The sequence below is a fragment of the Dasypus novemcinctus genome, chromosome 15 (assembly GCF_030445035.2).
Source record: "Dasypus novemcinctus isolate mDasNov1 chromosome 15, mDasNov1.1.hap2, whole genome shotgun sequence".
NCBI classification, from domain to species: Eukaryota; Metazoa; Chordata; class Mammalia; order Cingulata; family Dasypodidae; genus Dasypus; species Dasypus novemcinctus.
In genome coordinates this window covers 7,066,211-7,078,478 of record NC_080687.1, presented here as the reverse complement: position 1 = coordinate 7,078,478, position 12,268 = coordinate 7,066,211, and the positions used below count along the sequence as shown (strand labels likewise).

Here is a 12,268-nt window from a genome sequence, read left to right as displayed (position 1 = left end):
TTTATTTTAGTGACTAATAGGCATCTCAAACTCGGTATCTCCAAGGCTGATGTCTCTTATCCCAATATGTTCTTCCTCTAGTCTTCCCCATCTTAATAAAAGTTTATCAACTCTGCTTTCAAAATATATCAAAAATCCAGTCACAGGAAGCAGACTTGGCCCAATGGGTAGGGCGTCCACCTACCACATGGGAGGTCCACGGTTCAAACCCTGGGCCTCCGTGACCCGTGTGGAGCTGGCCCATGCACAGTGCTGATGAGTGCAAGGAGTGCCATGCTACACAGGGGTGTCCCCCGTGTAGGGGAGCCCTACACGCAAAGAGTGCGCCCTGTAAGGAGAGCCACCCAGTGTGAAAGAAAGTGCAGCCTGCCCAGGAATGGCGCCGCATACATGGAGAGCTGACACAACAAGATGACGCAACAAAAAGAAGAAACACAGATTCTCAGTGCCGCTGATAAGGATAGAAGTGGTCACAGAAGAACACACAGGGAATGGACACAGCAGACAACTGGAGGGTGGAGAGAAAAAGAAAAATCCTGTCACTTCTTACCACTTCCACCCCTAACATCCTGGTTCAAGCCACCATAATCTCTTGCATGGATTACTTCAGTTGAACTGGTCTCCCTGCTCCTGACTTGATCCTCCTGTCCCTTACACAGTGATTTCTCAAAAAAGATGCCACATGGAACTTTAAACATAAGGCATTTCTTTACTCAAAACTCTGTGGCTTCCCATCTCAGAGTAGAGGCCAAGTGTCCTAACTGGTATAGAGCTTCTCCATGGCCTTTCCTCCTTTCCAGTTACCCAGTACATCCCCTTGACTCACATTGCTCCAGGCCTCAGGTTCACTCTTCATGCAACATTCTTCCCTCAAGTACCCCGTGGCTTTCTCCCTCACTTCCTTTAGGTCTCTCTACAGATATCACCTATCAATAATGTCTTCCTTACCACCCTTTGTGATAGCATTCCCCTTAATTCTGCTGGGTAGTTCCTATCTCCCTTGCCCTCCATTCATTTTCTCCATAGCGTTTAATACCAAATGGCATATTTATCTATTTCTCTCCACTCGAATGGGGATAAAATTCAATGATTTTGTTTTGCTCATCTCTAAATTCCCCAGCCAAAACCGGACCTGACACACAGTAGGAATTCAGTAAATTTTATGGATAGGTGAATGGATGACTAATGAATTCCAGGCTGACTTTAAGTTCCATGATTCAAGCTTTGGTAAAAGAAAGAATGGGGATTTCAATAAGATATCAAATCAAGGCTTTCAGGCTAAATGAAAGGACCATTAATAAATAAAAATAAAAGTATAAAGAGAAAGAAGAGAGGTGGGGTTCCTGGGAGACTGAATTGTTAGGTCAAGTGTACAGGTGAAAGCTTGGGCTTAGAAATGGGTTGCTCTTTCTTTGGCAAAAGAGCCAAGGATTCCTGGAATAGAACTGGACTGGACAGACACTGAGAGGCCACATTTGACAAGACTGTTCTATTCTGTAAAGTGAGTGGTACCATCAAACCCGTGAGAATATAAAGGCTTAAAAAGTGTGATAATAGTTTGCAGTGTTAACCAGGATTGCCATGTAGCAGTTGAGGATCTGCAAAAAATTAGTATTCCAAAACATACATTTACTAGTGAATAATCACACCTAAATAATTTTTTTTCATTGTAGCACAACTAAAGAATGGCAAGAAATACAGAATCCAACTTTTACCTCACCTGATCAAGAACTTCTGTCTAAATCTCATCCTTTTATACCCCCGACTTTGGAAAAATCTTCAAGCAAGTTATCTGTTTCAGGGCAGCCATTTTACAAAGTTCCTGCCACAGGAAATGCAAAAATAAGTGACTCGATTACTACAAGCAAACCAACCAAAGTCTTTGTCCCACCTTTTAAAACTAAATCACATTTTGAAAGAGATGAACGGTGTGCTAGCAGGAATATAAATTTGGAGGAAACCAAACAGACACAAAAAAATATTGATGAACTTGGCTCTGGTGATGGTGAAAATAGTATTAGTGACAGTGAAATTCATCTGTTTAACAAAAATAACTCCAATAAAGCAGCAACTATACTTTTCACAAAATGTGGAAAAGAACCTTTAGGTATATGACAATTTGTATGACACGTTTTTGCCTTTGGGTTAGAGGGTTTTTCCTTTTCTGTGATGATTAATGATTTTAAAACCTTTTTTTAATACTTTAGAGTTTTCTAATTCCAAATATCGTTCTACTGTTTTCTTTTCAAAAATAACTATTGTGAAACATAAAATTTAGTATTTCTCTACTGGATTATTTTTATCAGATTACTAATTTTTTTCCAAATTTAAGATACAAGTAGAGATATATTTCTATTCTTCGTAAAACTTTACAGGTTAAAACTTTTTCATCCCTGAAGATTTAAAAGAAGAGGGCTACTTTTTCTGTGCATTTAAAATTAAAACAAGTCGACATAAACAATTTTTTATCACAGGAGTTGTGCTTTTTAAATTTTATAATAATTTTTTGCTAATTGTTTATTCTTTAATAGATTTTATTACAAATCTTCAGAATGCCAGAAATACACAGGATGTGCGAATTAAAAAGAAACAAAGGCAACGTATTTGTCCACAGCCAGGCAGTCTGTATCTTGCAAAAACATCCACTATGCCTAAAATCTCTCTGAAAGCGGCAGTAGGAGGCCACATTCCCTCTGTGTATTCTCATAAACAGGTATGCTTTTGTCTACAGTGCTCAGGGCTTTTATATAAAGCAAAGTGTAATTTTATTTCATTAACTAGTGTCTCCATGTTTTGTTTGAAGAAGGAACAACTTAATACAGGAATGGATGGATGAATTGTTCTTCCTAATCAGCTTCTAGGGGCAGCCTCCATCTCCTTAACCTACTCAAGTGATCTCTGCTTCAAAATTATTATTTCTTTTCCACCATCAAATCTTACTTTATTGCTGCAAGTGCCGTCATCTAGGTGTTAAAGGAAAGTAGTTAGATTGGATTTAAAGTATGCTAGTAACTCATAGCCCTGAACCTTCTGTAGAGCTACTTACAGTTTTAAAAGAAGATTCTTGTTAACTAGTACTATGTAGGTCCAGTTTTAGGCAATGGAGAGGTAAAAATAATATTGATAATATTAATAACATTTTTTGAGTATTTTCTATGTGCTCAGCAGTCTTCTAAGTCCTTTATATCCATTGGGTGTGTCTCACTTAATCCTTAACTCCGCCCAAAGGAAAGCACCCTTACCTCCTATGTTATAGTAGAGATGAGAGGACTGAAGCACAGAGAGGGTTCAGTCACTTCCCCGAGGTACCAGTAAGGGGAAGAGCCAGGATTCCAAAGCGAGGAGTCTGACCCCAGAGTCAAGCTCTGGGCAGAGGAGTTAAGCAGGCTGGAATGACAGTCATCCCCTTGAAAGTGGGCCAGGCCAGAGGTCACGTTCCCTAAGATACTTAGACTTGTCACTGTTCTTTCCTTACTAACAGTTTGAACTTAAGAGATTTCTTTAAACATTAGTTTTTTTTTAATTCTCACAATGACTTCCTATGGCAGAAATGACAGAAAGCATTTTACAATAAAGGGAAATGACAAAGGCACAACAGACTCTTTAGGAATCATTTATATTAAAATTTTTAGCTTCTAATAAATTAACTACTTTTGTAGTGAATATTTTAATATTTAAATGAAAATTTTTGTTAAGCTTCTGATTTTTATATCGTTTTCCTTCTGTGAGATGTTCGTTTTGTGTTATGTTGCTTTTCATTCATTATCAAACGTCTTTCCTTTATTTTGTACAGCTATATATGTATGGTGTTTCTAAGCACTGCATAAAAATTAACAGCAAAAATGCAGAGTCTTTTCAGTTTCACGCTCAGGATTATTTTGGTAAGGAAGGTTTATGGGCTGGACAGGGAATTCAGTTGGCCGATGGTGGATGGCTCATACCCTCCAATGATGGCAAGGCTGGAAAAGAAGAATTTTACAGGTACTATATGCAAAAAGAGATTTCGTGTAACTAGTTATATTCCACCATCCCTCTGTTCCCCACAAGTTTCTCTTTCTTCTCTTTCCAAATTTTTATGCACTGTATCATTTTAAACATGTTGTGGTTCAGGAGGCATTCTGGTAAAATCTAGTGAAAAGTGAATTATGGTTTGTCCTGGGATTGAATTAATGTTTTCTTAAATTGGACCATTTTTCTTAGGCATTTATAAAATAAAGCTGATAAGAAACATTGAATTTGAATCAGTCTTATGGTAGACTCCCCCTCAACTTAGTCATAATTGTTTTTTTCATTGTATATTTTAAGAATATAAATGCTGTAAGTTAAACTGAAATATTTAAATATCATTCACACCAAATAGCTAGAAATTTTCAGTGCCGTAAATCATCAACTATGTAACTTCTTCTGACTCTGATTCTCCTTAATTTCCCCGACTACTAAGACAAATGCCACACAATAGGTTCCTTAAACAATGGGAATTTATGGTTTCACAGTTTTGAGGCTCGGAGAAGTCCAAATTTGAGGTGTCAGCAAGGCAGTGCTTTCTTCCCAAAGTCTGTGGCATTCTGGTGCAGGCTGCCAGCAATCCTTAGCATTCCTTGGCTTGTATCTCTCTTTCCCATTATCACCTGGCATCGTCCCCTCCTTTCACTTCTGGGTTCCTTTGACTTCTGGCTTCTCTTTGGGGCCTTCTCTTTCTAAGGTCTCCAGTGATCCAGATTAAGACCCATCCTCATTCAGTTTGGATTACTCTTAACTAAAAATAACATTTTCAGGAGGTCCTGTTTAAAGTGGGTTCACACTTACAGAATGGTAGCTTAAGAACATGTCTAAACTGGGGTACATAAATCAGTCTATCACAAAGGTCTACACAAACGTAGTTTAAAATATTTGCTATCAGGGATGTATTACCTCATGCCAATGGCAAGAGATGGTAAACCTTTTTTTATAATGTCTTCATTTTTAAAAATATCTGTATATCTTTCCAAAATTTATAGGTTTGGGAAAGTGATAGACCTCTTTTTTCTTAGATTAGATGTCTTTTATATCTTGCAGATATTTCACATAACAAGTATTTGCTATTGATTCTAGTAGAAAAAATAAACAGTTGTATTATTTTCTTTCACTTAGGCAGATTCCTATTATAGAGGTCAAGAGTGAATACCCAAAACAACCAACAAGCAAATGAAAAAACCAACTCAGGGGAGCCAATGTAGCTCAGTGGTTGAGTGCCAACTTCCCACATATGAAGTCCTGGGTTCATTCCCCAGCCCCAGTACCCCCCACCCCCCACCCCAAAAAAAAAAGTAATTACCCCGTAACTGTGTGGGCATGTTTTGTAAGGTCTGGATGTTGAAACTACTAAGTTCTTACTAGTTCTTGGTTTATTCAACAATTTTTTCTTGAGCAATAACAAAATAATCCCTGCCCTAGTAAATCATACATTCAGGTGGGGGGGGGCAGAAAATAAATAAAATGTATAGCATATTTGAGTGTGTGATAAGTACTGTGAAGATAAAGCTGGAGAGGGATAGGAAGAGTTGGGTGAGGAGAGGTGCAGTTTTTTTAAATTAAGTAAGTCTTCAGTAGTAGGTGGCATTTGATCAATGACCTGAAGGAGGAGGAAGGAGTGAGCCTAGGACTTGGGGAGAGCATGTCACCCACTAGAGTGGGAGCGTGCTTGAAGTATTTGAGGAATAGCAAGGAAGAATATAGTGGGAGATGAAGTAGCAAGAGAGGGCCTTACAGACCTTTGTAAGGATCTTGGCTTTTACTCCAGTTGAGTTGGAAACCATTAGGGGTGTGGTATGATCTGACTTTATTTGTAAAAGCCTTACTGGCTACTTGTTGAGGTTAGTCTATAGGAAAGGCCAAGGGTATAAGCAGAAAGACCACTAAGGATGCTATTGCAGTATTAGGTGAGAACGGTTGCTTGGACCAAGGAGGTGGCAGTGGAGGTGGTGAAAAGCATTTGGATTCTGGGTATGTTTTGGAGGTGGCACCAGGAGGATTTGCTTGAGGATTAGGAGTGTAAAGAGGAGAGGAAGAAAGACTTCAAAGGTTTTAGCTTTAGCACTTGGAAGGATAGCATGAGAACTGACAAAACCAAAGATGGAAGGGAAGTCCGTTTTGGACATTTGAAGTTTGAGATATTATTAGACATAAAGGTGGGAATATTGAGTAAGCAGTTACATATGCAGGACTAGAGTTTGCAGGTAAAGCATAAGCCAAAGAAATTAATTTGAGTGTCGTCAGCATATAAATGGAATTTAAGGACATGAAAAGGCGACTAAGAAAGAGCAAACAAAAAGTTAGGAAAACTTTTTGTGTGTGCTGATGGAAATCATCCAGCAGAGAGAGGGTAAAGTTGATGCAGGAGAGGGGAGAGGCAATTCCTAGATGGATGTTTTTGAGAAGTCAGGAAGGGAGCTAGCGTGCAAGTGGAAGGGTTCATCCCTAATAACAGGAGAAAAGCCAGAGTGTAAGGATGCTGGGTGGGTAGGGAGATGTGAGGGTGGAAGCTTGTAGAAGTCCCCTTGATTACCACTCTTTTCTTAATGCTAAGAGTAAGAATGAAAAAGGAAGAAGAGAGAGATTTGAGAGGAGACGGCAAGATATCAAGGAGAGCACCAGGGCTAGGTAGGGAAGGGAGCTATTAGCAGTGATTTCTAGAAACAATCTTTATTTAAAAATCCAAAATATTTTAAACGAAGGATTTCATTTTCCAGTAACAAATATGTATGAGTTGAAATATTAATATTTGTATAGACTAACATATTAAGTTAAAGTTTATTAGCAGGCTATTTTGATAAGTGTTAAATCATTTTCTAAAATTATTTATAGATATATGTTGTCATAAAAACTTATTATTGAATAATCTTGTATATTACGGGTTTTTGTACAGGGACTGGTTACAGTTGAAGTCAATATAATCTTAAGTGCTTTTCATTATATTAATCTACCTTTATTTGTTCAGGGCTCTGTGTGACACCCCTGGTGTGGATCCAAAACTCATTTCTAGATCTTGGGTCTATAATCACTACAGATGGATCATATGGAAACTGGCAGCTATGGAATTTGCCTTTCCTATGGAATTTGCTAGTAGATGCCTCAACCCAGAAAGGGTGCTGCTTCAGCTGAAATACAGGTAAGCTTAAAGCTTTACATTATGTGATCATATACGTGCAGCCTGTGCTATCCATGTCACATGGCCACAAGCCAGATGGCAGTGACAGTGGCCATCCTGTGCAGCTATTTATATTTTATAGCTGTTCTCTCGTCACCTCCCAGGCCCCACTTCAGAGAAGACACACATTTCTACACCTTTTGACCACGCTTTCCTTAGGCTTTTGGCATATGAGAAGAATATGTATTACCAAATTGGTCCACTATTTGGGTGTTGCTGGTAAAGCATTTTCGCTGTTTTCTTGTTTTTCTATTTAATTCATATTTTAACAATATAGGACTTAATATATTGCTAGCTATTAAATTTTAGATTTCCTTCTTAGTATTTATTTGATAAAGATATTTAATCTTTTTTTTTGTTCGAGAAGTGGTGGGTTTACAGAAAAACCATGCATAAAATGCAGGATTCCCATATATCACCTTATTATTAGGGTATTTTCATTTTTCCCAATTATCTGGTGAATTTTTTTCACAATGAATTCTAGATTCACAGTTCCTAAATATGCATTTTTTTCTGTTTATTTTTAGATATGACATGGAAATTGATAGAAGCAGAAGATCAGCTATAAAAAAGATAATGGAAAGGGATGACACAGCTGCAAAAACACTTGTTCTCTGTATTTCTGAAATAATTTCATTGAGCACAAATATATCTGAAACTTCTAGCAGTAAAGCTGCTAGTGTGGATCCCAAAACAGTGGCCAATATTGAGCTTACAGATGGGTGGTATGCTCTTAAGGCACAGTTAGACCTTCCCCTTTTAGCACTGTTAAAGAATGGTAGGCTGGCCGTGGGCCAGAAGATAATCATGCATGGAGCAGAATTGGTGGGCTCTCCTGAAGCCTGTTCACCTCTTGAAGCCCCAGAATCTCTTATGTTAAAGGTAAATTACAGCATTGTACACTTTTAGAAAAATCAGTCACTGATTCAGTTAAATTCTAGAGTGCTTTTACATCTAAAGTGTTAAGTGCACTTATGCAGTTAAGGCTGCTGCATTTCTTGAAACCATACTGGTAATCTTAGTAAAAGAGACAAATTCCTTAGGTAATTAAGTTTTTTTGTACTGTTTTGAAAGAGTTAAAGATATTTCTTAAACTAAAATGCAGTTGATCAGATTATTCAGTAGGATCACTATTCCAATGTGATGAAAGAATTAGATCCCATGACTTTGTGAATATGTAGTAATAAAATACTGCTTTCATTTCTGTAAATTTTAACCTACATAACAGGACGTTGTCTTGTTGAATAGTCTGCAATATTGCTACCAGTAATTACTAATAATGTTGCACCTTCAGATTTACTTACGCAGTGTCTTTGTAGAGAATTTACTTCTCTTGCATTCTGAATCAGTCTAATTCAGGAAAGCATTTTATAAATCAAACATTTTTTATGTAAAAAGAGATTTTGCCATTAAATCTACATTTGGTTGATTTTTACTTAAAGGATTCAGTCAAGCTGAAATAGGCTTTTCTTTTATGTTGCTTAGAATATCCAAGTTCTAATGGCTTTCATATTCTGTTTTAGTTTAAACACGTACATATTTTCAGAATTCAAATATTGTAAGTCTTAAGATAAAAAGGAAAAAATAGTCACTGGTGCACCCTCCCCACCTCCCATTTATTCTCCCTTCAGCCAGCCCCTTCTAGTCCTATTGGCTGTTTCTTGTGTTTTTACTGCTCTCTTTTTGTCTTCAGTTTGCATAATGTGCAAACTATTAACTTGCTACTGTGGAAGATAGGGATTTAGCTGTCTTTTCTCTCCTCCCATCTTTCCAGTAATGGTAAATGATAATTGGTAAAGTTTATTAATGTTTACATTATAATGCTATGAAAAATATTATTTGCAATGGAGCACCAAAAATGCCTTTACATTTCCTTTATTATTGCTTTGTCTGGAGTCATTAACTATCCTGCTTTTTTATTTTCTTAATTTTCTGAATCCTTATCACTAACTCATTTCCACACAGGAGCTGAAAAAGTCCTCTCAATATGCTGTAAGACCTCTGTCAGTTTCATTTCTTTTTCTTGGAGACATCCTGGATCACACCATACTCCTACTCTATTCTGGAGTGATTTGCTGTGTGTAATGTACAGCTATCATCCTGAAAAATCCTTTCACCTCTTTCCTAAGTTAGAAGCCCTATTACCTATAGTCCATGTCTTCTTCCTAGACTTACTCCCTAATTTTGAAGGGACACAACTCCCAGCAGTTTCTTGAGAAAGGGAGCATGCAGCTTTTTGAAACCTTACTGTAAGATTTGCTGAATTCTAAGTTGAAAATCATTCCCTCCTTAACTTCCAGTATAGTTCCTACTAAATTTAGTGCAGTTCTTGTTCATTGTCCTGGGTCTCAGTGACAATCAATCTAGAAACTCATGTCCTTCATTGAGTTCTGGGAAATGTTCTTGAAGTGATTCTTTGATAATTTCTTGCCTTCCATTTTTTTTCTCTTTTTCTGGAACTCCTGATAATTGAACAATAGATTTCCTCAATTGCTTCTCTAATTTTCTCACCTTTTCTCTTATTTTCAATTTGTTTTTGTTTTTTCCCACCCTATTTTCTGGAATATTTCTTAGCTTTATCTTAGACTTTTTAACATATATTTTTAGACTACTAGAATAATTTTTAATTTTCAAGAGTCTTTATTATTCTTTAATTGTTTCTTTTAATTTACCCAGTTCTTGTTTCATAGATACAATATCTGCTCCCTTTCTGAGGAGGTGATTGTTTTATTTTAGTCTTCTTCTGCTCCCTGTGCCTTTCCCCCCACCCCACCCCCATGAGTACTTCTGTTAGTTTTGGTTTCTTACCTTGGAGTCTTTTCTTCAACTGCTGATCCTTGGCTGTTCTTCCCTCTTCAAATGTGGGACACTCTTAAGCTGACTAGAAGCTCTGTGAGGTAGGGCTTGTCAACTGACATGATGGTAAGGCAGGTATTTGACTTGTTCAAGAGGAAAACTTCAAATACCATTGGCTGTTCTAGGAGCTAAGAAGAATAAGGAAAATAATAGGGAGACTCATTTTAAGCATGAAGATTTTCATTTATTTTTTATTAGAATAGTTGTAGATATACAGATGCATCATGTAGGAAGTACAAAGTTCCCATCCACCCTCTAACACACAGTTTTCCCTGTTAACATTTTGCATTAGTGTGGTACCTTTGCTACAATTCATGAAACAATATTATTATAATTAAGCTATTAACTTTAGCCTGCTGTTTTATATTATGTTTTACAGTTCTGTGAGTGGGGATATGTGGATGTGTGTGTGGTAACTTATCAAAAATTTGCCTTTTTTCCCCTTTATGAATGTATAATTCTGTGGTGTTAATTACATACCCAAAGTTGTGTCTCTATCCCCATTGTCCATTCGCCAAAATTTTTCCATCACCCCAAACAGAAGCTCCATACCATTTAAGCATTAACTCCCCATTTTCCTACCCCTCTTGGCCTCTGGTAACCTGTATTCTAGTTTCTGACTACATGAATACACTTTTTTTGTTTATTTCATATAAGTGAACCTGTATAGTATCTGTCCCTTTGTGTCTGGCGTATTTCATTCAACATGCTGTCTTCAAGGTTCATCTATGTTATAGCATGCTTCAGAACTTCATTCCTCTTTACAACCAAATAATATTCAATTGTATTATATACCACATTTTGTTTATCCATTCATCTGTTGATGGACACTTGGGTTACTTCCACCTTTGGCAATTGTGAGTAACACCCCTATGAACATCAGTGTGCAAGTGTCTGTTCAATTCCTGCTTTCAGGTCTTTTGGGTATATACCCAGAAGTGGAATTCTGGGCCATATTGTAATTCTGTACTTAACTTTCTGAGGAATTGCCCTATTGTTTTCCATGGCAGCTACAGCGTTTTACATTCCTGCCAACTATGTATGAGTGATCCTATATTTCCACATCTTCTCCAGCACTTGTTGTTTAACTTTTTTTCTTTTTTTTTTTTTAATATTAGCCATTCTAGTAGATATAAAATGGTATCTCATTGTGGGTTTCGTTTTTTTTTTTTTTAATTTCTCTCCGCCCGCCGTCCCACCCCCGCAGTTGTCTGTTCTCTGGGTCTATTTGCTGCCTGTTTTTCTTTGTCCACTTCTGTTGTTATCACCGGCATGGGAATCTTTGTTTCGTCATCTTGTTGTGTCAGCGCTCCGTGTGTGCAGCGCCATTCCTGGGCAGCCTGCACTTCCTTTCGCGCTGGGTGGCTCTCTTTATGGGGCGCACTTCTTGCATGTGGGGCTCCCCTACGCGGGGGACACCCCTGCATGGCACGGCACTCCTTGGACACATCAGCACTGCACATGGGCCAGTTCCACATGGGTTAAGGAGGCCCTGGGTTTGAACCCTGGACCTCCCATGTGGTAGGCAGACGCACTATCCATTGGGCCAAGTCTGCTTCCCTGTGTTTCTTTTAATGTGCTGTTAGATTCCCTTTGCTAGTATTTTGTTGGGAGTTTTTGCATCAATATTTGTGGATTTTCCAAATGTTAATGATCTCTAGTTTCATTCCACTGTGACCAGAGAAGATGCTCTGTACAATTTCAGTCTTTCTAAATTTACCAAGACTGGTTTTGTGACCTAGGGTGTGGTCTGTCAGGGAGAATGATCTTTGTGTACTTGAGAAGAATGTTTGTCCCGGAATGGGGGTGCAATGTTTTGCATATGTCTGTTAGGTCTAATTCATTATATTGTTCAAGTTTTCTGTTTCCTTATTGCTCTTCTATCTAGATGTTCTATCCATTGATGAAAATGGTCTATCAAAGTCTCCAGCTATTAACGTAAAGATGTCTATTTCTCCCTTCACTTCTGTCAGTGTTTGCCTCATGTATTTTGGGGCATTGCAGTTAGGTGCATAAATGTTTATCATTATGAATTCCTCTTGGTGTATTGATCCTTTTATTAATATACAGTGTCCTTGTCTCTTGAAACAGTTTTTATCTAATGTCTGTTTTGCCAATTATTAGTGCTACCCCCAGCTCTCTTTTGATGTCTATTTGCATGGAATATTTTTTTCTTTTCTTTCACTTTCAGCCTGTTTGTGTCTTTGGGTCTGAGTCTCTTGTAAA

The 12,268-nt window shown here is 37.7% G+C and overlaps 1 protein-coding gene across 2 annotated transcripts in view; it reads left to right on the top strand.

The window, feature by feature from the left end:
- Positions 1–12,268, top strand: part of BRCA2 (BRCA2 DNA repair associated) — an 82,068-nt gene that overhangs the window by 46,550 nt on the left and 23,250 nt on the right. For both annotated transcript variants that reach the window (XM_058276974.2, XM_058276973.1), the window contains exons 14-18: positions 1,674–2,107; positions 2,532–2,713; positions 3,794–3,981; positions 6,977–7,147; positions 7,714–8,068. In XM_058276974.2, coding sequence (XP_058132957.1) covers positions 1,674–2,107; positions 2,532–2,713; positions 3,794–3,981; positions 6,977–7,147; positions 7,714–8,068 — 1,330 coding nt within the window. The remainder of the gene's footprint in view (positions 1–1,673; positions 2,108–2,531; positions 2,714–3,793; positions 3,982–6,976; positions 7,148–7,713; positions 8,069–12,268) is intronic.